Source organism: Kryptolebias marmoratus, linkage group LG3 (assembly GCF_001649575.2).
Source record: "Kryptolebias marmoratus isolate JLee-2015 linkage group LG3, ASM164957v2, whole genome shotgun sequence".
NCBI lineage: Eukaryota > Metazoa > Chordata > Actinopteri > Cyprinodontiformes > Rivulidae > Kryptolebias > Kryptolebias marmoratus.
Genome location: NC_051432.1, coordinates 18,371,020 through 18,397,866, shown reverse-complemented (window position 1 = coordinate 18,397,866; position 26,847 = coordinate 18,371,020). Strand labels below are relative to the sequence as shown.

The 26,847-nt window shown below is 38.4% G+C and overlaps 3 protein-coding genes across 4 annotated transcripts in view; 1 reads left to right on the top strand and 2 right to left on the bottom strand.

Annotated features, from left to right (window-relative positions):
• LOC108233749 (protein GPR108) overlaps nucleotides 1-4,536 on the bottom strand; it is an 11,157-nt gene extending 6,621 nt beyond the window's left edge. Inside the window, exons 1-9 of the mRNA XM_017412814.3 lie at nucleotides 4,003-4,536; nucleotides 3,732-3,851; nucleotides 2,475-2,525; nucleotides 2,167-2,267; nucleotides 2,001-2,071; nucleotides 1,716-1,873; nucleotides 1,572-1,634; nucleotides 1,380-1,481; nucleotides 1,170-1,303 (exon numbers count right to left, since the gene is read on the bottom strand). Coding sequence (XP_017268303.1) covers nucleotides 1,170-1,303; nucleotides 1,380-1,481; nucleotides 1,572-1,634; nucleotides 1,716-1,873; nucleotides 2,001-2,071; nucleotides 2,167-2,267; nucleotides 2,475-2,525; nucleotides 3,732-3,851; nucleotides 4,003-4,101 — 899 coding nt within the window. The 5' untranslated portion in view covers nucleotides 4,102-4,536. The remainder of the gene's footprint in view (nucleotides 1-1,169; nucleotides 1,304-1,379; nucleotides 1,482-1,571; nucleotides 1,635-1,715; nucleotides 1,874-2,000; nucleotides 2,072-2,166; nucleotides 2,268-2,474; nucleotides 2,526-3,731; nucleotides 3,852-4,002) is intronic.
• A 1,757-nt stretch (nucleotides 4,537-6,293) lies between these two features.
• LOC108238523 (intercellular adhesion molecule 3) lies at nucleotides 6,294-16,558 on the top strand. The gene is made up of 8 exons (XM_017420703.3): nucleotides 6,294-6,411; nucleotides 9,141-9,423; nucleotides 12,946-13,132; nucleotides 13,657-13,732; nucleotides 14,757-14,895; nucleotides 14,977-15,309; nucleotides 15,444-15,539; nucleotides 15,728-16,558. Exons 2-8 carry the CDS (start codon nucleotides 9,369-9,371, stop codon nucleotides 15,796-15,798), a joined length of 957 nt encoding a protein of 318 aa, XP_017276192.1. The 5' UTR covers nucleotides 6,294-6,411; nucleotides 9,141-9,368; the 3' UTR covers nucleotides 15,799-16,558.
• Nucleotides 16,543-22,319, bottom strand: LOC108239992 (ubinuclein-1). Of its 2 annotated transcripts, none has more exons than XM_017423111.2 (13): nucleotides 22,009-22,319; nucleotides 20,905-21,006; nucleotides 20,705-20,800; nucleotides 20,192-20,332; nucleotides 19,947-20,035; nucleotides 19,261-19,849; nucleotides 19,065-19,135; nucleotides 18,652-18,781; nucleotides 18,440-18,561; nucleotides 18,111-18,194; nucleotides 17,867-18,010; nucleotides 17,737-17,787; nucleotides 16,543-17,650 (listed from the first exon to the last, which is right to left on the bottom strand). In XM_017423111.2, the coding sequence occupies exons 1-13, from the start codon at nucleotides 22,240-22,242 to the stop codon at nucleotides 17,152-17,154; spliced, it is 2,352 nt and encodes a 783-aa protein (XP_017278600.1). In that variant the 5' UTR covers nucleotides 22,243-22,319; the 3' UTR covers nucleotides 16,543-17,151. The 2 variants fall into 2 exon arrangements, with proteins under 2 accessions (XP_017278600.1, XP_024860030.1); XM_025004262.1 differs by having other exon boundaries at nucleotides 20,905-20,979.
• Between the last annotated feature and the right edge of the window lie 4,528 nt (nucleotides 22,320-26,847).

The following is a 26,847-nucleotide window of genomic DNA, read 5'->3' as shown; positions in this document are numbered from 1 at the left end:
ATTTAGTCATGCTTAGATCTGTTTAGTTTAGCTTAGCTTATTTAGACAATTAGTTATCATTGTATCTTGTACCTGTCTGTAATTTTGTTTCTGTAACTTTGTCTGTAATTTTGTTCTGTGTTGTAAAGCACTTTGAGTCGCCTCGTGCTGAAAAGTGCTATATAAATAAATGTACCTACCTACCTACCTACCGTACGGCACTTTGGTCGGCCTTGTTGCAGTTTTTTTTTTTTTAAGTGCTTCATGATTAAAGTATTATGGCATGATAACATTTTAACAACTCAGTGGGAAATTAATTTTTAAATTTTGTTTAGAATTACTCTTTAACACATATGAGTGTGCAGTTTCAGCAGGTGTGCCTGACCTTAAAGTTACTCTCAGAAATGAACGTCACACTTCAGGTAAGCTCAGCTGGTGACTTTATATGTGCTTTAAGAAGTCCTCAAAATTTCATTTTTAAAAAATAATTAAACAAATAAACAAAATTCTGTGATAAAATTTTAGAAAACCAAACACAACTACATGTCTTGAAAACTTGGATATGACGAAAGACCAATTCGGTATTACAGGACGCTATAGAAATTCGAAAAAAGAAAATCATTTTTCCATTCACTTTAGGCAACAAAACCTTTTTTCCCCTCTTATCTCCTGCTTGAATATAAACGTAAAGTTAAATAAACAAAGCGGTTATGTTATTTTGATCGGTCTGAGCCTAATGTTACAACTCAAATGGATCCCTTTGTTTGATCAACAGTGTTTATTTTCTGGCTGCTTTAACACAAGTTACCTACTGCTCATCCAGATGTACTTATGGATGAAGATGGTCTGACTTTCACAGATAATAATTAAAGACTGTTTTCACACAGTGAGGTCTAATAGGCTGCAACTTCTTTCTAAACTTGGTAATAAATGGCAACTGTTAGCACCTCAGTACTAAAAGCCAAGCATTCTTCCTCTTATAGTTTGCTGCACGTGACACAGATTACACAATAGAACATTTTAGTTTTCATAACATATTGGTGTTTAAAACCTCAGAGGATGTACAAGATGCGACTCTCCAAATATTTCTACCACAAACTCTGAAAAGTGATGATTCATTCTTAAATAAGACTCAATGTGCAACACGATGTGAGAAGCAGTCGTGCCAGTGTGCGTGCATGCACGTGTACCTGTGCTTCATCAGCGTGTACACCCAGATCATGGCGGCGGTGAAGAAGACTCCAGCCATGCATATGTAAAGACGAGACAGAGGAATTTCTGCTGCAGACAGGTACCCTTCGGGATTCTTCTCCGTCACTTCCGCCTGCGGTGGGTACACTCAAATAAATGTGTGCAAATTGCTTGAGAATTCATTTAGAGGCAAAAGGCGCTCCACTCACAGTGAACGAGTAAGGCAGTTTGAATCCAGGCATCCGGTTCTGACAGTAGTGGAACTTGAGGCTGTACAGACCCTGGGCCTTTAAGCCGAACACCATGCGGAACTGTGGAAGACGGACAAAATGTTTCACGTCCCAGCACGGCCAACCGCACGTTTTAACATCAAATCTAACGGTTAGGAACAATGCACTCACACTGAAGTTGTAAAAGCCATTTCCTTTGCCCAGAGCCAAAGTCAGCTTGGAATCATTGTCCAGCTGCAAGAAAATACAGTCATGTTAGAAAACGGATTTCAAGAGCAGATCACACAAACATACAGATGCACAGAAGCAGCTTACAAGATATTCTTTTCCTTTCTCCTTCTTAACTTCCATAGCAGGGATATTCTTTTTTTCGGTCTCATCTTCCGGCTTCTTTTCCTCCCCTTTGATTTCAGTTTCTTTGGACTTCTCATTCCCGTTGTTACTAGCAGCATCATCTCTAGCCTTCCTCTGAACTGAAAAACACAAAAGAAAAAAAAAAAACCCAACACCACCTAGTTACAGCTCAGTCTGTTTAAAGCAATTTCATCATTTGTTCTGCTGCAGATTTTTGGGGAAGTGCGAAGTGTGAACACCACTAACCTTTACTTGCTTCTTCCTTCACATTTGCAATCAAGATGTTGTCTTGGGTCCCCCTCGTCTTCACATTGACACTACAGAAATACAAATGATGCAATCAACCTCCACAAAGGGACTGCAAAGGCATCATTGAAAACACAGAAACATACCGAAACTAAAATATACGCACCTGAGGTTGGTGACATCAATAAGAAAAAGAATGAGAGGCTCATCATGCTCATTGTTGGTGGACTTCTGCATTATGAGTGGACACGTGTCTGTCTCCTCCGCCTACAAAGATACAACAAAGAGTCAAACCATCAACTCATCCCCTTGTATTATCACAAGTCTCACCAAGGGGTATACAGTATTAGATGTACTATAACATATAGTTTACACTAAATGTTTTGCTAGGAAGCATGTTAGGAAAACAATTCTAATAAAACCCCAAAATACTATGTATTGTTTATTGACTTCAATATAAAGGAATGTACTTACGGTGTAGGACAAGACGCCATTAACACGTGACCTGGACAGGCTAAAACCAACCTAAACAAAGCAGAAATTTTGACAGTGAGTTTTAAAGCACAACACATTCACAACTGAATGTATCAGTAAACAGCTAATACACTGTATAAACAAAGATGTTTGGCCACATCCCAACACCAACAGGATCTACATGAAGTCAGTCTTCCTTTTTGGCTACAACAGCTTCCACTCTTTTTGGAAGGCTTTTTACAAGATTTGCAATTCAGTTTATTTATATAGTGCCAAGTCACAACAAAAGTTGTCTCAGGGCGTTGTACAAAAATATTCACATATATTATAAAAAGCAAGTTAGTAAAAGTTATTCATCTAAGGAAGCCAGCAGGTTGCGCTGAATCTTCACTTTGACGCAGTCTCCCATCCTGAGCAGAACGTTGGTGACAGTGGAAAGGAAAAACTCCCTTTTAACAGGAAGAAACCTCCAGCAGAGCCAGAACCAGGGACAGGATGGGTGGCCATCTGCTTCGATCGGCTGGGGTTTGATAGGACAGGAAACTCCAGCACAACCAAACATCAGCTACATTTTGAAGTGTTTCTGTGGGACTTTGTGCCCATCGAGTTTGCGGAGCATTTACAGCACTGATATTGGACAAGAAGGTCTGGTTCATGCATATTTGGCCGGATTCATCCCCAAGGTGCCCGATGGGGTTGAAGACAGGGCTATGCGTGGGCCAACCAAGATTCTAATACAGTCATGTTGGAATAGGAAAGAGCCTCCCAAAAAGTGTTACACAACATTAAAAACCCCTTGGTGTGCTTGATTTGCTGTTATCCACCATCACCGGAGTTCCAAGTGACTGGAGATAGTGGGCTAATCTGAAATCAACAATTAACAGGTGTGGCCAAATATACCAAATGGACAAAAGTATGTGTTAGCTCTGGCTACGATAAAATCTCTCATGGAGAAATGGCTCCTGTAGAAATGTTTTGCAGATGAGCAATAATAACTGCGACTAAACCACAAGTGAAACTTCTCTGCCCACACAAAAGAAAGTTTGCACCCTTCAACGCTCAACAATCTTGAAACTCCAAAATGGTAGAAAGCTATGAATAACTATAGTATTATTGTGCAGTTAAAAAAAGTAGGTCTAGTGTGCTGTCTTTTAGCTACATATACTGGGTTTTAAGCCTTACAGAAACTATACAATGAAGACATAAGCTCTTATTTTGTTTTCTCAAGTAAACATATGTTATGAGCACACAACTCACCGGGTATAATGTGTAGTTCACCACGGTTTCTTTGATCCACAAGGCGGACAGGTTCACATCCAAAGTCCCGTTGGCGTAAAAGCCAAAGTTGTTAAGGTCGACTGCAAACCGTGTTTCATTCTGAGGGGAAAACACACAGATAAGATAAGAGCTGCGGTGTTGCTGTCAATACCTCAGGGTCATCAAAAAAGAAAAAAAAACTGCAGCTGCTTTCCTCGCTGACACGTCTGAAGCTAGCTACCCGGCTAACACCGCCGTCCCGTTACCTTACCTTCAGGGTGAGCCGGTGTATCCTCGCGTTGCCGCCGGACAGCACCACCAATAACACTGAAACTCCGGCCAGAAAGCCTTTTATCTGTGCCACAGCCATCACTGAAGCTAACCCGCTAACGGAAACCAACTGGTAATATATTAGCGACCGACAGTCCTCCCAGATGACTAAATCAATAAGCTGGCCAGCAGTTTTTACGGCCTCCGAGGCCACTTACAGTGACGCTTATCTTTGTTTTAAAAAAAATATACGTAGACACATAAAAAAACGTCGGGTGTTGCTAAGTTAAAACCCCGTGTGTTAGGTGTTTCTCTTTATGTGTTCCTTCATCGCGTAAAGTAGCAGCTAGCTTGTAGACGACGGGAGGATTTCACTTCCTAGTGTCGGTCAGACAGCGTCACAAGGTGCGGACACAAACGTCATCCGGAGAGCGACGCTCGTTTTTATCCCCCATCTGATCTGCTTATCGGTGTAAGCTGCTCAAGAAGGAGACATACGAGTTATTAAGGCTCTTTGCTCTGAAAATACTCGATTGCGTCTCGCTTTTCTTTCAAACCCACGGGGTTTTGATGTCAGAGCTTTGTCCACACCTTGTGGAACTTGTCCTAGATTAGATCACGTGATTCATCTGTTGACGTTCACGTCAGCGTGACCCCTCCACGTCGGATCAGCTCTGCACGAGTTGTCGTGTCTGTTTGGAGACATCCCCTCCTCTGGTGTTTGTGTGCTTTTCAAGAAACAAAACGGGCTTCGTGCTCACAACCTTACCTTTGTATCCTGTGTATCTCCAGCAGATACACCCGTAGGGAAAATTTGTCTATCTGGTCATCTCAGAGCACTGTTTTTATATATAATCACAATACAACTGCTTTGTTATTTCACACTGGAACAGGTTTGTGGATGGGATATCATGGGGAAAGGTCTGTCTTCTACCAATCAGATGTATGATCACAAATAAAATTAAAGAAATTTCCTATAAAGTTGTCCATAAAATCTATCCAGCTAAGACATTTATTAAAAATAGATTCATGAGAGGTATTAATAATAATTTTAGCTTTTGTGACATATGTCCTGAAACTGTTGTTCACCTGTTTTAGTATTGCATTTGTTTTACATTTGTTAATTTATTTTGACAGAAACTATGTGACTTTTTTTCACAATAGCATTAAAATACACTGTCATATTGTGGGAGAATCTGTTCTTTGGCCTCTTTGGAAATCAAAAACAGCCAAACCAATTCTGACTACCTCATAAATCTTCTATTATTAATGTCAAAATAAATGCTGACATTTGTTTACATTTTCATGAAGCAACACCCCTTTAACTGTCTTTATAGGAGAGCTCAACTGATTTTGGTGATTACTCCCACCCCCATCACCAACATGTTCATGTTGCTTCCTCTAAACCATTGTTTCTCAACTGGACCCACCATCACCCTTTAATGACGAGGTGTGACACAAATCAAATAAAAATTTCAACTTCTCAAATGTAATGACTAAGAGATGGTGAAGTTTGAACTTGACATAGTAGAATAGAATGTGACAGGATGTCAACACACAAACACCCGTTTAATGATAAACCAAACAACCAGTAAATGGTGATGCTAGAGAGGGAACTATTTCCTTTTACACTCAATTACCTGCGATATAACTGAAACCAAAACGCTTCACGTTAGTAACTTCAGCCTTTTTTAAAAGACTTGACAGTGTTTTCACATACAAACATGAAAAAAAGTCCAAATAAAATATGTAGCTTTAGCTGAGTGCACCCATTGAATATATAACGAACATAGTCTTTTTAACATTATTAAGTCATTTATTCAAGCAATAATCTTAAGGCTGATATAACGCTCAGAATGTTGATTTTTTTTTCTTAATATTTTTTCACTCAGGCAAAGACCCACAACCCACTGAAAACAGGTCTGCTGCCCAAAAGTGGGTCGCAAGCCCACAAACTCTGCCAAAGTTTGTAAGAACTGTGACTAAACCCAGAGAAATCAGCTGCATCTGAGTGGAATTAATTTAATTTATTTCAAAGAGGTGAACGTCTCACACACAAGAACTTTTGTCACCAGAAAATTTAATTGTGCAAAATTATCACAAAATGCCCGAAATACTCAGAACACAAGTTGTCCTATCTTAACCAATTTCAGTGCATATAAATGAGTTTGATTATGATTTGTGGATGTTTATGTTCCATGATCCAGTGGTGCCACTGTTGAGTGTCGGGGCGATGATCATGCTGCCCCCCTGGGCCGACACGGTGGCAGCAGCAGGCGGAGGCGTCACACCGGAGGAGGAGGAGGAGGTCACAGATGTGCTGCTGGAGGATGAAGGCATTACTTTCTCTGCAGATGCAAATATAATTATCAAACACAGAACCTGATAAAAGACAGATTTATAGTTACAGGTAAGTCTAAAAGACTCATTCACCTTCATATGCTTTCTTTAACTTCTCTGCCACATCATTGAGGCGCTGTTTCCTCAGGACCTCAATAGCAACTTTCACTGCCAGGTTGTCACCGTAGCTCTCGATCATTTTTGTCACAATCTTTGTCCGCTTTGCATCTTCAAGATGACACTTAGGAATCGGTTTGCAATCCTCAACGACTGGCTTCTCCAGGAACCACTTAAATGTCTCAAAGTCGTCGTTACTCATATTCTCCAGAGTCTTGAGAAGCTGCTCTGAAGCCATCGTGTCTGCTCACAGGTCATAAAAACACAAAAAAGTTACATTTTTCCTTTCACACCCCACTTACAGCACAATTTAAACCACTTTGGTGTCAGATTGGAACAAGAAGACAGCCACCGCTTTAAAATATGTGCAATAGTAAATTCATTAAATCACTAAAATAAAATAAAGCAAATATGAATGCACCGTAAAACGCTTAATCACACCATAGTTATTACTGTCAAATAAACAATTATGGTTAAATCATTTCATTAAGTCCCAGGTTTCCTGTGAATTTTTGACTGTGTAACTTTACAAACAGCACCCCATAAGGTTGAAGCTGCAGATGCTGGTGTTTCATCAGAGCTGTGAGGGATCCCAGACAAGGAGGAAGTAGAAAGTAGCTCCAGCAGCATATAAATCATTTATTAAAGGTTCGCAGATGAGCCACATCTGGACTGGGATGGACAGCAGGCATCTTTAGTCGACACCTTTCAGTTATATTGATGCCAGGCTACTTTATTTGCCTTTTTATAAACAGCCTTTAGCTTCAGAACTACATGAACTACAGGGGCTAAATCACTAAGGAAGTGTGTGATCTTCGCTGTTTAGATCAACTTTTACGCACAACAAAAAGACGCAACTGAGACTCGGCCTATTAATAAATACGAATAAAGAGCAGACAGAGACAAAGAGTTATTCAGAGGTAAAAAAAGAAAAAGAAAAAAAAACGTCTTTAGACTCAGAGGATGAATTAAAGTCAAGTGTTTTTACGCACCTCAGCTCAGCGGTTTCTCTCCGTCCGTCTTTTTCTTTAAAAGCAGGAAGTGCAGCAGGTTGTCTTCGATGAGCCTTTTACTGTTTCCAAACTATAATTAAACTACTTCACCGACACACTGCTAGACGGATTCAGTTGAAGTTGCTGAACAGGAAGTGTGAGAGAAACACCCAACAGCAACACTCTGAGGGAAACGCGCAAAAGGTTTCCAGTCAGCTGAGGAAAGAAGGAACGTGCTGAGCAGAAAATGAAAGCAACAAATTGTTGGAGCTTTTTTCTTATCATGTACACCTTTGCTCTCGTACCGCAGTAGAAGAAAACTTGTTAACTTTTCCTCCTGCTCCAACTCGTTTGGGTAACCACGAAAATAAAATACGGACTCCACCTGTCACACTCTTCTTTATCAAAACAATGAAGGAAACGTAAAAATCAGCAGCAGAATCGTTTTAATTGTAATTTTTAATTTGTCTGACATGTATTTGTTTAGTTGTACCCGGTTTAATGTGCGGCTGATTTCAATTTCAAATATAATTTATGAAGAATGCACTAAAAAATTTTAAATCTAAGTTTATGAAAATGATCACCTTCAATCAGTGAAAGACTGAACAGTTTCATCAAACATATAAAATTGCTAACTGAAAAAGAAGATAGAAGTTGTAAAAGAAAAAATCGTTCAAATGATAAAATAATTTAGTATTTTAATGATTGAAAGGCTGATTGATTAATTGATTTGCAACTAGAAGGAGTATTTTAAAATCTAATATAACAGAATGATGAATTACGTTTTCAAACACTCAAACAAACAACCCCCTTCCTGGCACATACCCCTAGTTTTTGTTTTGTTTTTTTATTGACCTAATAGAAGTTATAGGATTTCTACTAGGTCACTAATCCATCTGTGTTGTTTTTGTTTTTATCTGACCTAATAGAAATCCTTTTTTTTTAAATAAATGGTGATAACCTCTTGGTGAAAAGTGGGATCTCCACACCTCTTTGAACAGCTTCAGTTTGCAGAATCTTTCTTTAAAAGATATTTTATTATTTAGGATTGTGAGAATGGACAGCGTTGCCAAATACTCCACAGCAAACTTCCCGTCCTTTTTTTTTTGGTTCATTTGGTTCATTAGATGTAAAAGAAGTCATCTACTGTTTATGATTATCATCCTGATCAGACGTTTCAGTAACGCTTCCCATCACATGAGAGGAAGGAAACGGTCTCTCTGGAAAAAGATCAGAAACATTAAGATAAAATGTTTCATCACAAGATAAAAACGTTCAACCAGAACAGCTATAATTTCAAACTAAAGAACGACCGTTCTCTCTTTTTCAAGTGGAAACAGAGGAAATCAGAAAAAACAGCCCGTAAAACCACAAAAACATTGAATTTAAAGACATTAGTTCATTTAGAGGTGAGATGAATTCCTTGATGCCAGTATTTTGTTCATTTTCTGAAAAAAAAAAGTTCAGATTACATCAGATTTAGTTAGAAATATGAAGATAAGATTACATACAGGTAAACTGTAATTTAAAAACAAATATATAAGAAAAGACATTCTGATAACATTCATGCTTTATTTTCTATTTTCAGTGTAACTTAAAGACACACAGATATGCAAACCTCTTCTTGCCCAGCACGTTGCAGCGCTGAACTGATTTATTCTTGACCCTCCCTTCCTTCCTCTCCTGATAGACCAACAGAGAACGCCCAGGGTGGCTTTTAGAGGCCAGCATATAGGAACTGCCTGATCATCAGCTGCAGACACACCCACGCTTTCTTAAAGCCCAGAAGAACCCCGACTTGTCTCAGAGCGCCCAGTCTGTGGTCCTCCAGCAGCTCCCAGCAGCTCCCAGCATCAGGTGGGTCAGCGAGATCAGTTTCAGCTCGTCCCCTCAGCAGAGCGCAGGGAAGCGGTGAAGGATGTGTGCTCCCGGATGGCCAATCACACTCGTGCTGATTCATCTCTTCGGCGCAGGTGAGTTAAACAACATCTGTAAGAGAGCTATAAGAAGAAGACAAATTCAGCAAATTTAGAAACAGAAAAAAATGTGCAAACTTTTATTTCCTTGCAATGTTTTGAAGAAACCTGTCTCTTTTGACAGGTCAATAACTGGGCGTAGGCAATGCAAATACAGGGTTCTTCTTAACAACTCTTGTTATATTATTTACTTTAAGCACATTTTAGGACTGAGGCATAGAACCGGCATGTAATCCTGAGACAATAAATCAGTACTTCACGAGTTGTGATAATGAATAATAAGCTATAGTATAAAGTAATTAAACACTTGCGCTTGGACACAGTTTACAGATGTCTGCCCGAACATTTAGATTTTATTTATCATCCACTGCCATGACAAGCAGGTGATCGTGTAATTGCCTGTGTCTGTATCTGTTTGTTGTTAGCAAAATAACTCACAAAGCAGTAGATGGCTTTTAATGAAACTCCCAAAAAGGAATCAGTGGATGTACATCTACAACCTGATTCAAGATGACTGCCACAGCTCAAGAACCTTAAAAAAAATCAACAAAAAATGACTACAACTCTGTCAATTTTACAGATACTGAGCTAAACATTGGTGTGGTAGTAGCTGATAGTCATGTCCAACACGTACTTTAAGTGCTAACAGATCACAAAAGAGCTTTGCTTAAAACGTTGACATGCAAGATGGCGGGTATTATTTGTTTTTTAAAGGAGTTTCATTTATTTAGACTTTGTGCTCACAAATTAAAAAAGGACTTTTGAACTTTTACCTTTTTAATGACTTAGATTTAGACAAACTTAGACTTAGTTGTAGATTTAAAAACATTTTGCAAAATAAGCAAATAAAATGTTTTGTAGGAAGTGTTACAGAAAACCATATAAATCACAGCTAAACATTGTGGTCAGTTAAGCATTAATGTTGGTAAACTTTCACTGATTCATGTTTGTGTATTCTTAACACTTAATGCTTCCATAAGTAAAATTTAAAATCTAAATCTGAGACATGGAAGGAAGACGTCATTCAATTTCAAGTTCATATATTTAAGCTTCTGGCTCTTTAGGTGAGCCAGTTTGTGTAAACACGACAGGTAACAACCGGCAGACTGGCAAGCGGGGAAACATAATAAATTTTGACAAGCAGCATGCCTCTTGTGTGTGAGATCATCTGATAGGAGAGAGAACATGGTCAGGATTGGGTGGAACAATGGTAAATTCAAAAGAGGAGTAAGTTCTTTTGACTTGGGCAGGGTGTCCTTCCTTCCTCAGAGGAACACACTGGGTGTATTCAGTGTGCTATGAAACAATGGTACACAACAGATCAGCAAAAAAGTATTATTTCACAAGATGGCAACATTCAATTGACCTTCTCTTATGTGGGAGAATGTGACTCATGAGTTCATACCTTCCAATGCCAAGATAAATATAGGAAGAGAAACATCCCTGTATTCATGGGTTCATGTCTAAATTTGGAGTAAACATCATAAATGCTTTAGCACATATTAATACAGCATATACAGCACAATGAAAGCAAAGGAGGAGGAAGAATCTGGTACAAATACATCAGTTTGTAAGGCTCTGGGATTTAAAGGTTATATAATTATTATTATTTATAGGTTCATTCTGAGAGAGATTTTTTGTTTGTTTGTTATTTTTTTCATCTTCAATAACTAATTTAAACATTAAACCTTTAAGCCACATTTGTGTTGTTAGGAGGTTTGCAGCTGGTTCATCAAGTTCTAACTGCAATATGACTGAAAACAAACACAGCAAATATTGTTTAGGTGTGTTTTTAAGAAATAAACAGCAAGAGCTTTTGCTTCCACAACCACAGAATCTGCAGCCCGTTTGGCTAGTTGGTACTGAGGGAAAACCAAGGCCTTAAGGCCTCCTTTTACAGCTTTATGGCTTCCATCACCACTGGTGTCCACCAGTCAGTCCTTCAAATGTGACAGGCACCAACAACCTTCTGACCACCCTTTTTAGAAGCTGTATCTGCAGTGGAGGTTATTAAACATGGCATGTCCTCAAGCTTTCTTGAGACATGTGAGTTTAAGATATAAATAGGGGCCTCTTTCAGATATTTCCAGTTTACCTTCTTTATTTATTTGGTTTTACCAGGTCTGTCTCTCAGTCTTCCCTGTCATTGGATCTAACTTATCACCAGTTGATAATCATTTAATAACTCTGACCCTTTTTTACTCAAGGCTTAGGGCCACAGGGCTGATGATAGAGCTACATGATTGATCATTTACCAAGGATGACTGGTACCAAGTACACTCATGGATCACACTATACTCAGAAATTTATTATGGACAACCCACGCCTATCACACAATGGAAGACCACTGTGATTCACATCAGGGATGTCATTCCTCCCAATCCCAACTCGCAGAAATAATGGTTGTTACTCACTTGAGCACTGAAGTTTCCCAGGAGAACAGAAGAATCTCAGAAGCCCTTCTAGGCCAGAATCCAGAGGTCAGTCAGAATAGTCAGAACCTGCAGAGGCAACGCTTTTAATCATCACACCCACCCAACACCTCTCCTCCTGGGTAACTCCAGAGTATAAATGAGTCCATCTCCTCCCTAGGAATTTGGTTCCAGAGCCCAAGCTGTAAGTGGAGGCAAGACCAACTACATCTAGTTGGTATCACTCAACCTTACAGATAAGCTCCGGCTCTTTTATTTGGCATAAAACTTTAAGGTAGATGAAGACTTCACAGGTAATTTGTAAGAGAACCAAAAGAGAAAAGAGTAAGTGATTGCAATTTTAAAGCAAAATAAGGTTTGGTCATATGCTGCAGAACGGTCACAGTTTACATTCTGATGCAGGTCAAATTGCCATTTCCTCTGATACAACTCTCTGGCCAAGGCTGGTGTCTTGTGTAATAAATGTTTTGAGAAGCATTGTGACCTAAAAAAAAAAAAGCTTCCACTCATTGTTTTTATGGCAGACATTCTGTTGCTCACTTTGGCAACAGGATTGGTCTCAGTGGGATTTCTGCCACCAAGCTGGGGTTTTCTTGTCTCAGGGTCTGTTTTTGCCATGAAAGCAATGATGCAAACTGAGACAGATTCACAAACACTTAATGTAGAGAATAAAAAGAAATATTTAGAAAAAACAGAATGCTTAAAAGGGGACCTATTATGCTTCCTTGAACAAGTCAGGATAGGTGAGCTGTACAAAACACGTTCATTACATTTAATACACAAAATCATTGTCAGATATTGAGATTTCACCTGATCAGTTCTGCCTGTTTTGAGCTCATTTCAGAATGAGTGGTTTAAGGGCTACGTCACCATTATGCAAATAAGCTGCTGTTGGGCACATGCAAAAAGTTAACTTTGCATTATAGGTTCCCTTTAAAACTTGAACACTGCTTTGCTCTGGAAACTTGTCTGACAACTGAAAGACTTTAAGGCAGCTTTACAAAGATATAAACTGCTTGTTCATGTCAAAGTAACTTTTTTCTGTATTGTTTTCTCTTTCACTCCTTACCTACCTCCGTCTCCTCAGTTCTGTCATCACCTGTTGTCACTCCTCCTCCACCTATCCCATCACAAATTTCAGCTCCCTCTCCATTACTAGCAAACCTCCTGGCTTCTCCTCTCAGGATCACACCCTCGGCCCCCACCTTCACCAGCAACTCTGCAGAGACAGCTAAGTGTGACCTGACCATATCACCCCCCATTCTGGTGGTCAGGTGAGAATGACAGGGCTCTGTTCAGACAGAAACGTTTGCATGATGAGATTAAAAAATAATAAAAATTTAGAACTGCCTGCACTGTAGTCTGAGGCAGTGTATACTAGCTCTGAATGAAAGGATTTGAAGTTGGAAACTTGACTGGACACACACAAAAATAGTTTTACTTTTAGCAGTCATTGTTTACCTCGAACAACTGAATCTTTTTAGCAACTAACGTTTGGTTAAAGGATGAGGGGGAAAAAAAGCTAATCAAGGTGCTGTCCATGGCACCTCCTGGAACGTAAACATTACAAGTAAAGCAAACAGTACAAATTTTCATCAGTCACTGTTTTTTCATTGAGAAAAGCAGTGATCCTGTCCTGCTGATCAGGTTGAATCTAATAAGTCTGATGCCATCATATTTAATGAAAAAATAAACCTATTTCTAATTATGACCTAACACAATAAATGTGCATTTCTAAAAAAACAAACAAACAAACAAACTTGCCAACATTTAAAACCTATAATTTCTCTTTCTACAGATTTGGAGATCCAGTCACAGTTAACTGCTCTAAACCAAAGGCTGGGTTTTCTTTTATAGGCTGGGAAGTCTCACAGGTAGGTGAACAAACACTGGATAAAATATGACAAGGATATGTGAACAGAGCACCACAGAATTATATTTTATGAGTCCAATTATTTTTCTTAAAAAACAAAGTTCTGTTAAAACTAAGTGACTTGCTTCACAAGCATATTTGATATTATTCTACCTGTTGTTGTTGTTCAAATATATCTGCACTATGTAATATTATCTAGTGAAGCAATAAAAACTTTGCTCTCTGTTGATTTTCATACAACTTTAGAGAGACATTTGGAGTGCTATTATTTTTGGGGGGAGGTTTAAGTTTTTGGTAAAGTTGTTATTGAGGTATTTATTTATTTATTAACCTTTGTTTAGTCAGGCAAGCCCTATTGAGATCACAGATCTATTTTTCAAGGGAGGCCTGGGCCTGAAAGCAACGTAACATGCATGTTTTAGCCTTTAACTGTATAAAAATATAATAAACACCATTTGTATTGACATTAGTCAACAAAAAGTCTAAACAGCTTCTTCAGTTACACTTTACTTTGTTCAAGGACTTAGACAGGCCTAAATATCCAGTCATGTTTCCAGGTCTGGATGTCCAGTTAAGTGTATATTAAAGAAAATAAAATAGTGTTCAAATCATTCATCTATTAGTATTTTTCACTGAAAAGCGTAAAGGCAATGTATCAAATATTAAAACTGAGAAATGCAATTTCTCTGGACCAGAAAGGATGGTATGGCATCTCAAAATCATGTTTTTCTTCTTTGCATCATAAAAAATAATTTGCATTTGCAGATGAAGTGATGAACTGCTGCAGTTAAACAGCACTGATGTTAAACAAATGAACACAATGATAAAATAGTTAGTTCTTAAAGTTCCATAGTCCCTTATGTAAGAGCTCTCCAGTTTTAGTAAAAATTTAAAAATATCTCCAAGATTTTGGTTACCTTTTACATAAGTCAACGTAAAGTTTGATCAGTTAAAAATACACTTTATTAACTTCCCTTAAAGAAAGGCTCCATAACTTTTGTGTTTCTGACCTTTTATGGAACTAGGGTAAACCTGAACCCACGATGGAAGAATTCTCGGTCTGGCATGTGGACCGTATGACTGATTGGACCATCAGTCCTATATGTTATGCAGGCTCTGATCTGGGGGGCCAGTGCAACATTTCTCTTTCTTCAGTGGTCTACCGTGAGTCAACAGTTTTACATTTCCAATATGTGACAGTATACAGTGAGCTTTTCAAAGTGGCAACATGTGTTATCTCCACAGAGCCTCCAACTACAGTCTCCATCAGAATCTTAAATCACACTGGGCCAATGTTAGAGGGACACCAGTACACGCTGCAGTGCACCGTCCACGATGCAGCACCTGCTGCAAACATCATTGTGACCTTCTACAAAGGAAATACAGCCCTGGGTCATCTCCAGTTCAATTACTTCCCAGAGAAGACACCAATAAGCGTGAACTACACTGTGATCATCACTGCCTGCAAAGAAGAGAACGGAGGCCAGTACTGGTGTGAAGCCAAACTAGATCTGGGTCCTGAAGGGCCACAACATCCTCCAGTGAAGACCTCACAAAACCTCACTGCTCTGGTCCTCTGTGAGTAAATCTAACAGCATTTGGAATAAGCTTTAAAATGTTAATTCTATACAAGAAACAAAATCTCTTTTCAATAAGCCATCAAATGTTCATCATACAACAAATTGTACAAACCGTCATTTTTTTCCCCCCAGCGGCTCCAGACCCAATCGCTCCTACAAAACAACAGATGAAAGAGACAGAAAGTTTAAAACGTGAAGTAAAAGGAAACCAACAATTAGGAGGAAGTGGTAGGTTCCTAATGCAAAATTCAAATCAGAACTTTAAACTCACATTTTAAACAACTTTGTTTAAAAGGCTGTGATTATTTTGTGTTTTCCCCCTCAGGGTTGAGAAATGATTAAAAGAAAAAGAACAGACAAAAGAAAAAAATCAAAGTTTGTTACCTTGTGCTGATGAAATCATTTCCTTTTCCTAGGTACTGCAAACAGCTGGAACGGGTGTTTCTTATTGGCTGCTCTTCTTGCTCAAATAATCCCCAGACTGTAAAACCTAAGAGTGAAAAATCTGAGGCGCCTCAGTTTGGACAAACTGCTCCTGATGTGGGAAATGCTTGTGGACAATCCTTCTTCGAACATTTGATTTGAAAGCCTTCTTTTTCCCCTGCAGCTTTATTTTTAACAAAAAGTGTCTCAGAAAGACATTCTCTACTAGAGAGCCTCCTCCCAGGTACAAGTTCTGACAGATAAAAAATAACTCATGCTGTACATCTGTCTAAAATTTCTTCTAAATGCTGTTAAAAAATAATTTTGTAAATCAAGTTACTATAGTCATGCAACTACTGAGTTTCATTTGTGTACATATAGTTTTCGTTTGACTTTAACTTGAATGTGATTTTCAGTGTTGTCCATGTCCAACACCGCTTTTATCCAGGAAATGTAATATATAATTTGGTATCAAACAGATGGTATGAAGCATCTGATGAGCTTTATTTTGGTTTTACCAATATAGTATCTCCACTTCAGTCTGTTCTGTTCAAATTAAACTTTGCAAGTTTAAGCTTTGAGCTTGAGTTTTTCCTCCCAAGTTTCAGATTTAAAAAAAAGGTTCAAGTCTAATTCCAAAACAAACATGGCTTTCGCATTTCATAAAACCTACATGCTCCCTCCGAGACATTTAAGTAGGCTGAAAGGTTGCAGAAAACCAGGTAAAGTCTGATGACAGAAAACACGTACAGGCAAACATTTAAATTTTGCAGATGTTTCATCTGAAGAAATGCCCATGCACAAACAATTATTGCTTCATTTATTTATTTTTAAACACTTTGAGAAAACATCTTTCACTTACAGCATTTGAACACACTTCAGTAAAATGAGGTCAGTTTCATTGCTGAAATAAAAAATATCTGAGTTTAACAGAAATGTAGATGATATAAAGTTATGTTAAGACATTCATGAACTTATGTAAAACAATGTGAAAGGGATTAATGCCAATTTAAACTCTAGTGTAACAATAAAGACCTCTAATTCCTCTTAAGTAAATGTTTTCATCTGTTTTTAAGTTGCCAAACTTCAGCTTCGAGCTCAAAATACCAGAATCAGACCATTACTGGTTAATAAACACTCCAATTAAACCAGAGCACTGGGACAAAAACAAACATCCACCAGTAGATTATTTTTATTCATTTATAACTGACATTTGTGACAAAAATATGCCAAAGCACTTAAATTCAATTAGACTTCTAATCATCTTGAAACCTCCATCTTGGCATTTTCACTTCTCATAGTGGAGCTTGAGCCAAATGTCACTGTTCCAACTCAGTAATGTGACATTAAGGAGAAATCTGCTGCATTTTCTGTGCATGTTAAGGGTGTCAAGTGTAAGGTCAAGTCAACATCAGAGCTACTCTGCACCTGGCCAGCATCCACGTCTCATTGATCTGACCTGCAGCAGATTAGGCAGAACAACCTGACAAACACCACCCTCAGAGAAATTAACAGGGCTGGACTGAGGAGGTGGAGGAGGAAGAGGGGGACTTTTGTCCTCACTGAAGCTCCAGTGCTTTCCTACAGCTGCTGCCAAAAGTTCCTGGGCAGGGTACTCATGAGCCAGTGCTTGCTCAGCGAGGATATCCAGGAGTGAATGTGCAGGAGCAAAAGGAGCATTTACTGGAAGTTTCTCACCAATTTCAAGTGATGAGGTATGGGTATCAGAGTCCAGTTTCAACTCTGGTTCCTGATCAACACAACTGGAGATGTTTGAACCCTCATCAAGGACCTGATCTGTTCCTGTGGAGTGTTGTGATGGTGCTGGAGCTCCCTGAAGATTGTTACAGCCACCTGATGATGTAGAAGCACCACCAGTGGAAGACTGCCTCTTCAAACCTTTGGTCTTATTCACTCTGAAAAGATGAAAACATTCACCATGTTGGTTCTAAAAAATGTGCTGCAAACAAAATTACCTTTCAGACAGATTTGTTGAACTCACTGTAATGTAGTAAATAGGCCCAACAACTTCCTGCTTTCCCTCATCAGCACCCTGAAACAAGATAGTCTCTTTTCCACAGTTGCACTTTTAGAAGTTTTTTGTTAAGGTTTCAAATTTGGGTTTTACATACCTTAATTGCATCCATCCTTTTGGCCAGAGTGGTTTCACCTCACTGTCGAGCAGAGTTTTAACATGCTCTTCAATCTCTTGGTCACTTTTGCCATCCATTTTACATTTCTCCATTTTCTCCCGCAGTACACGAGCCAAGCATTCCCTGCATGTGATGGTGCGGGAGAAGCAAAGTAAAAAACATTTATAAACGTCTGTTTCAATGGTATAAATGTACCCATTAAACCAATTTAGCAACATTTAACCTGATCTCCTGATTCCATTTGAACAACTTCTTTGGACCTCCTCGTCTCCCACCTTTGTCCTCCACATTTTCCTCTTCAATTGACCTGATGGAGACAAAGTTCTGAAAGGTCTATGAGCTTAGAATTTAATTACACCCTCTAATTGACTTTTGGTCAGCAGTTAGGTCTCAATATGAATCTATTTTCAGTCTTGACTGGTAATGTAGATATATGGCTAAGTTGGAACTTTTTTAATAAACATGAGAACTGTTAGTGATAAAGGGCAAGTTACATAGGAAAACATTTCACTTTCTCCACATACATCTTTAAATCTGTGTTGATGCACTCACTTTGAAGTCTTGAGTTGTTCATATGTTTGACAGTTTTCATGAAAACATGCCATCTGCTCTGGCATTGATCTTTCAATTGCCTCCTTCAGTTCCTGCAGGGAACCTTCCATACGAACAGGTTCCTTTTTAGAAATTAAAGAAACGGGTCATCTGCAGAAAGCTTGAACATATTGAACAGCCCAAAATCTGATGTAAACCCGAAGCACACTCACCTCCTGTGTGACCAACAGTTTCTTCACTCGTTTTAGAAGTGTATCTTTGCTGCAGGGCATGAATGACGACAGGTGTCTGTAGACTTTGGACCGGAGCTGACCACTCTGTTCTTGACACTGCAGCTCAATACTGGACCAGAACATGAACTTCATGTATTCAATGTTTAATAACACCGACAAAACTAATCAGCTGCTTGTTTAAGGTGTCCTTTAGTAAGATGTTATTCATGCTTTTAGTATTTACTCTTGCCAATAAGTAATTCTTACTACAGTTTAGCTGAACCAGTGATCTAGGAGGATTAGGAGAACTGAACTTGATCTTGTGTTAATAAAAATCAACCTGTAATGGTAGTTTTAGGTATTCAGTGCAATCCTGGTTTAAAACAGTACTTGGTTACTGTAGGTTAACTCACTCCAGCAGGATTGAGTTGATATCTGGATTAAAGAACTTGAGCTTTGACTCCCCTTCTGATGTCTTGGCAGCCTGAGGAGGAGAGAAAAAAAAAAAGTAAATTTTTATGCTTCCATCTGGCATTTGTCAATTCAGTCTGTCAGCACATGATCAAACTTTATTTTTTTATCGTCACATTAACTAAAATCACATCTTACCACCATGAGACTTCTGATGCTGTCCTCCAGTGCTGGGGGGAGACCCTCTGGCAGGGGGGCACACTGAGGTGACAACATCAAACTGGGTTCAGTCAGCAGCTGGATTTGCTCTGGTTCTGGCTTTGGCAGAAACTGGACTTTTGGAGTTAAAACTTGGGATTCGGCATCAGACAAAATGTTCAGCTGATCATCTGTCCTGGTTTGGATAAGTTGAGTCTCTGTAGCCATTTGAGGATGTGACTTTGGAGACATGTTCTCCTCACTGACATCTAACAAAGAGTCCAAATCAATATCAAAATCCACCGTGTTGGCTGCTTGGATTAGAGCGTGATCATTGGTGGAGCCGATTAAACTGAGAAGAGGGTCAGTTAGTCCGGAGCCTCCACCTCCGGCTGCATCTGCAGGAAACATGGGGGTCGTGGTTGCACTCGTTACATCTGCAGCCATCTGATTGGCCCGCTCCATCTTCTGCCGTTCCCTCTCTTTTTCTTTCTGAAACTTTTTCAGCATGCTGGTGACGCTCAGCGTTTTCACAGCCTTTTTCTTCTTTTTGATCTTCATCTCATTCAGCCCAGCTTTAAATAAAGTGCTACAAGAACACCACATTCATGTGAGTGAATCAGATCAAATGTTGTAGTATCCGAGTCATGGCGACTCAGACAGGAGTTGCTTTTTGAGGAGCTCACCTTAACTTTTGATTTGAAGCGCTTTTCACCTTTCCTCTTGCTTTGCAGCATTTCTTTGGCTTCTGCTCATTACTGATGAGTTTCAGTGTCTGAAAGTTTATTACCACAGTTCAGAACTTTGATCAAGATATGAAATCTTACATTTTTGTAATAAATCTATAAAGTTCTGCTGAAAATTGCAATCTACTTCCTGACATTGCCAAGACATTTAAAAGAATTTCATGTTTCCAAAACGCATCACTTACTTTTGTGGGCTCAGACGTTCCCTCTTCTGTTGACAAATCATCAGTCTCGGTGTCGGAGGCCTGGCGGAACTGCAGTGGACCTGAATTCACGTAGAATCCACCGAATTTTGTTGTGATTGAAGATGGCACAAACTCATCATACTGGTGACCAGCCAAAAAAAAAACCACATGATCAATTAGACAAAATGCAAACATTGAAAAACCACACCTACGACTTTCTATTTTGCTTCAAAGAAGTTAAACATGCTATACAGAAATAAGGGTCAACTCAAGAGTTTTGCACAGCACTGTATATTAAACCAAGAAAATCTGATGGGAGGAAGTTTGAATAGCAGCATGAATAAATGTTTATTTGCTGAAATTATATTAATGTTTACGTTTAGATTTTAAGAATGAACTCTGAAACTTAGCAGAAGCCAACAGTGAATGAAATAATCAGCTAAAAAGACAAACTTAAATTTCACAGCCTGAACATTGTTTTATATTGAATAGTAACATTTAGCAGCGACTCACAGCTTCTGAGTTATCAATGAAAGAATCCTCTTCATCATAACCATATCCAATATCAATCAAGTCCTGAATACGGTCCTTTTTCTTAAGTTTGCCACCCTTTAATGATAAGATCCAAAGTGTTTTAACATTTAAAATGACTGCTTTAACTGTTAAAACATTTGTATAGATTGTTCACAATGATTCGGATCACAGTTACTTACATATTTTTCCTCCAACTTTCTTGCAATGGCAGCAACGTCATCATTTTCTTCCACTTCTTCCTGTTTGAATCCGCTCTGTGGGACATCACCTGTTCCGTTTATCTGACAAGTTTCATAAAGCATGAATTTTGAGCAAAGAGAAACACGTAGTTTGTGGTCACACTGAGGATCAGTGTGACAGCAGCCTTTTGATGCCCACAATATGGAGACATTTGCACAAAATCATTCACTATAATCTCAATTTTCTGGATAAACCTAAGAGTCCTGACAGGAACATGTCAGAAACAGCCCTGTAGTTCTGTTTAAACCAATCCAATACAGGCATGTTGTTCTTCTAATAACACTTTCAACATTTTGCTAGTTTTAATGCCTGCCATCTCTACAACTTCAGCAAAGTTACGAGACCTACTACAAAAAGCAATAACTGGTATTACATGGAAAAAATGGCAAATTTGTAAAAAATATTAGCAAACCCCAAAAGCAAAATTGTGGGGATCAAATAAACTTAAAAAAGGTGAAAATTATACCTAATGTAATCTAAAAATATGCATTTGACATTTAATAAAAAATGTACCTTAATAATATTTACAAAACTAAGTCTTTTTAAAGATTATGCCAAATTGAGATTCTAAAATGCAAAAGTGATATGGGGGATTTGTTGTTTAAAAGAATAAATCATAGAAATTGTCCCAACTTTATATCAGAATCGTTTAGCTAGCTAAACTGCTAAATTAGCTTGGTAAGTTCCAGAACTCCATTAGTTTGAATAACTTTATTAGTTCTCGGCGAACATTACAGGCATGTTACTCGACTAATTAATATTGCACATGAGCGGCCTCTCCGGGCAACAGCGCCCTCTGGTGATCAACACAATTACCACAGTTAGCAAGGAAGATTTGCGTTTATTTACTTATTTAGTTTACTTTACGTTTAGTTACTTTAGTGTAGAGGCTCGGGAGTTTTAGTTTTACGGTCAAGGTGACATTATGGGTAAAAGTTGTGTCCACTCGACTTTATTTTTCCCGTTTATTCACTCCCCCCCACCCAATTTCTTCCTCCCTAATTAACTCAGAATTCCCAAACAGAGCCAGGATGTAACCCCACCTCGTTGTCAACAAGTTGACAGTAGTTAAACTCCGGAAAGCTCCGCTCGTCGGGCTCAAACAGAGTGAGGACGAGTCGGACTGTCTCGGCGTCCGCGGCTCGGTCCGAGCGGGTCTCTTCCCCGTGCGGGACACCCCCGCAGGACTGACGTCTTTGGACCGATGCCGGCCCGTCGGTCTGCTGAACCGCGTCACAGCTCAAAGTGGTCAGCTGAACTCTCCGGGACTCCGCCATGGCGGCAGGACAGAGCAGAGACAAGAAGGTCAAGATGGGGTTAATTAACGACAAGTGGATGCAGGTGTGCGCGTGTCGCTGGTCACGTGCTCAGCTTTTATTCTGCACTCAGCGTCCAATCAGATCCCAGCAGGCAGCCACTGAACACCTAACTCTGTAGGCTTTAACGCATTTTTGTTTATTCCTTTATCTTTGTGACTAAAAAACGGTAAGTCAGATTAAACCACAGGACAGACAAAAGCAACACTATCTTATTAAACACTATTCAACTCTTTGGTGTTTTTGTAAATAAAAACAAATGTCCTACTATGTGAAAAGCAGTCCTGCACCTTTATTTATCTGGTGTGTCAGAGACCGAGTCACTAAATAAGACCAATGAAAACGTTTTTAACTGGATATGTCTTTTTTATTATTAAAGTAATGAAAACAAGAATATTAATAAAAGAGTATACACTTTGGTTTTGCCATGTTGAGATTTATTGGCTGATTTATCCACTTTTAAGTGAAAGGAGAAGTAGTGGACTTTTTTCCCCATTACTAAGTTAATTCATGTAAATTCCTCATGATTACTCACTTCTGTCAATAAGGATATCTCACATACACAACACTGTATGCTTCAAATATGCATATATAAAAAATCATTCTGTGTGCTTAAAGCTTTCTGAATCTGATTTATTTTTCAGAACATGAAAGCAGAAAGAACATGAAGAAAGAACTGCAATACATCTGTATTACCACAAGAGGGTGCTGAAGCTCCATGAAAACAGAAGAAAACGCTCAGTGGAAACAATTACACGCAGTTATTGGACCACATTTAGAGTCAGATGACACTTTAACCAGCAGAAAACATTAAAAAAATCCTTCTCGGTATGATGGAATTTGCTTAGCAGGTTGGCGAATCAACGAATAAGTCAATAAGATTGTTCAGTGGTTTTACATTTTAATTCCGGGTCAGGTTTTAAAACTGCAGGATGTTCGTTCATCTGACGTGAAGTCATGACTGTTCTGTGTCTGTTAGAGCAAGAATTTAACAAAACTAACAAGAAAAATGATAAAGAATCTGCAAAAACTTTTTCCAGAAAGCAGCAAATTGACTTTGACAATTACAATAATAAGATAATTGTAATCTGTCACCATACATTCAGTGTTAGCCTATCACAAAATAACTAATCCAAACCTAATTTCCAACACACACACATCCCTGATCTGCATAACACACACACACACACAGTACCCCATTTTGTAATTATAAATGAATTTCACAGTGTGAAGCTTTTAATGCAAATAATATGGATCCCTCCCTCCCTCACCAACAGGACCGAGTGTGTTGGCGCTCACACGAGTGTGTGTTTGTAGGGGATCAGATTGCAGGCAAGCTTTGTTTAACTGTCCTTCGCTCTCAAACGAGTTAATGGGATGGAAGTTATTTGCCTCCCAAAACTAATGCTGTAAGGTTGAACAGAAGTGTTGAATTAAAAGAAAAGGAGAGAGGAAAAAAAAGGGAGGAAGTGTGTGTGTGTGTGTGTGTGTGTGTGTGTGTGTGGGGGGGGGGGGGGTGTCAATAAATGTGCAGGACACAATGAACTAAACACACCAGAGCAGGACAAAGACAGACAGATGGAGACGGCAGGGGTATCATGGGTCTGTGTGTGTGTGTGTGGTGATCTGGCTGGAGACAGAGACCCCATCAGTGGAGGATCAGAGCAGGGAAATTGGAGGACAATGTTGGAAGAGTGGTGTGGGGGATAATTTAAAGCGATCGGGGAGGCGGTGTCCCAGAGGTGCATAATTTACTCATTCATTAACTAGACCAAACAAGAGCCAATATTAATTAACTCAATCCTTGTGCCTCTCGCCCTGTGAAACGTGTGCTTTGTTGTCAAATGACCACAACATTCTGGGAAGTGAAGGCTTTAAGAAAAAAAAAAAAAAATCAGGCCTTGGTAGAGGAGCCTGGCAGGAGTCATGTGCCTGAATGGAGGTTTTTATGGTTTTAAAACAAAAATTGATTATTAATCAAATAACTTTGTCTTGTTTCTTTGTGTTATGCACAACTTTTCAATCTGTTGTTCTTTATTTTAAAGGAAAATATTTAATTCTATGCATGATTTTACATCTAAAATGTGTTCCTGATTACAATTCATTATTGTATTATATAAAAAAATAGATTAACACCTTACAAAGAGGATGCAATGAACACTTTTAATTTTTCCTAATTAGCTAAATAGCTTTGTTTAATAATATTTTATGCTTATACTTTAACTTCAACAATCAATATTATAGTTTCTTGGAAAGTGAGGAATTACTCTACAAAATAGTTTTAAATTAACAATTGTTGTTTTTTGTACATTTTGAGGGAAATGCGCTCAAACTTCATTAAAACAGAGGCAGTAGAAAGTATTTTTATTTTACTGTTAAACAGTGTTTACTTTACTTTTTTTTATCTGTCAAAAAAGAAACTTGCTTTATGAATAAACCTTATCCAAATGACTGATGTAGTTTGGTTAGAAAGAATTTTGTACTTTGTGTTTTGAGAGAAAGTTTATTCTGAAGTTTTCGATTTATGTTTATGTTTTATCTTTTTGATACGTTTCTTACACATGAAACACATAAATGATATTAAGAAAAGGGGTTAAATTAAAGCAAAGTGGAGTTGAATAAAACAAAAAATAGCTAAGATGAGCCTGCTGTAACTGAGACCAGTAAGCCTCTCCTACTTTATCAGATGTTTCCTTCTCTTTTCGTCCACTGGGGGGCGCTCCTCCACCGACCCTGCCTCTCCTGTCAGGCTCTGCTAACTTTAATTAAGGTTTAAATTGGCTGAATTTAATGAACGTTGCCTAATTAGGCAGGATAACAGCTTTAATTGATAAGTAATTATTTGCCACAAATTGTTATTAATTCTCCAGCTCTGTCATGTAGTGTACTAACTCTAAACCCTCCTCTATCACAGCACCCCCCCTCCCACAATCCTCCCCAGCAGCATTTTTTTTCTATTTATGTAAAGAAGCAGGGGTAAACAATTAGGCATATGTTACAAAGGGATATTCCAGAGGGTGTCTTCAGGCTGTGCTTGGTGGACTGGCAGTTTAAGTGAAATGATTTGCGCCCACTAATATTTTTTGGAGCTCTAATTGTTTTAACTGTCCTCTCATGATGGCTTTGGGTACAACATCCAGCAGAACGAAAGCTGGAAATTAAAAAAAAAAAAGAACTAAACTATAATTATAGGGCTTTAGTTTATTCTTTGAGTAATGTAACTTAAGGGTCTGATGGATATTTCCCAGCTTCTGTAGTTATGATAATGTAATTATGTCTTCAGTCAGCTGGATTTTGGTTTTCTGCTTGACATTTATATCACATACAACTGTGATAAATAATATATGACATCTGTTTGTAAAATCCATCAGCTTGTGTGCATTTTGGACATGATCAAGTGTTCTGTACACAAGTAATTAGTTATATATTACATTTAAAATGATGAGAAACTGTTTTTGAATATCAGGGGGATAAAGAAAACCCTATAAATCGGGGTTTTGGAGTTACTTAAGATGTATGGGCTCTTTTAAAAGGTCTCAAACGGGGAAAAAAATTTTTTGAAACCAACTAAATCAGTAATAAATTACTATATTTTACACTTCAAGAGTTCCTCCTCTGCTGGAATTGATTGCCTTTGGCGAGTCAAAACAATTGCAAACATTGAATTTTCGGTAAAGTAATTAAAAAACTCTTTGAATACCACTAATCATGTGCCTGCGGTGGTAATTGTAGGAGCTGTAAACTGACAAATTTCTTTAAATGTGGAAACGCTAAATTAAGGGTGACCGGTTTAAGACTACAAACCAGCAAGAATTTATGTGGTGACTAACCGAGTGTATAGAAATCATCATAAAACATCTAAAATTCAAATAGGTGGAGAGCTCAGACTCCATTTCTTTTTAACTTTTCATGCAGTGATGAGGAAAAGTGAAGTAGAAGTGCCGTTTAAGGAGCTGGTGGGGGTTTGGGGAATGCTCCTGAGGTTGTCAGACTCATGTGTGTATACTTTCCTACAACAAGCACAGTGAGATATGAAAGTATGGATGAAACATGAGAATCCAACTACTGGCAACACCACAAGTCAGAGAGCACTCTGACTGACTAAACCACTGCTGTCATTAACTCTGTCTGAGCTGAGTTACAGCGGTCTCCTGCGATGAATTAGATGTAATGTATTGATCAGATTTATGGGACAGACAGAACAAACTCGTACACTGAATCAGGTCTGGAAGCTGCCAGTTGGCAATCACTGTCATATAGTATAATTTCATGTTATATTATGATGTGTTGTATTGTAATATGTGATTGCAATACCTTGTATCTTATCATAGTATATTGTTTTGTATTGCATCAAATGATACTGTATCATATATATATATATATATATATATATATATATATATAGCATTACAGTATGTGGGATTCTATCATATTGTATTGTATCATATGAGACTGTATTACATGACATCATATTGTATTATATTGTGTTATATCATATCAACAGATTGATGAACAGATTTTCATGAAATTTTCAGGAAACGCCAAACGTGGTATAAGGAACGACTG

Coding starts and splice junctions, on each gene's coding strand:
- LOC108238523 (XM_017420703.3), top strand. CDS start 9,369: ATGTGTGCTCCCGGATGGCCAATCACACTCGTGCTGATTCATCTCTTC. Junction 13,133..13,656: donor CCCCCCATTCTGGTGGTCAG/GTGAGAATGACA, acceptor CTCTTTCTACAG/ATTTGGAGATCCAGTCACAG. Junction 13,733..14,756: donor TAGGCTGGGAAGTCTCACAG/GTAGGTGAACAA, acceptor TTATGGAACTAG/GGTAAACCTGAACCCACGAT.
- LOC108239992 (XM_017423111.2), bottom strand. CDS start 22,242: ATGGCGGAGTCCCGGAGAGTTCAGCTGACCACTTTGAGCTGTGACGCG. Junction 20,036..20,191: donor GAACGTCTGAGCCCACAAAA/GTAAGTGATGCG, acceptor ATAAACTTTCAG/ACACTGAAACTCATCAGTAA. Junction 18,782..19,064: donor ATCAACTCAATCCTGCTGGA/GTGAGTTAACCT, acceptor GTTCTGGTCCAG/TATTGAGCTGCAGTGTCAAG.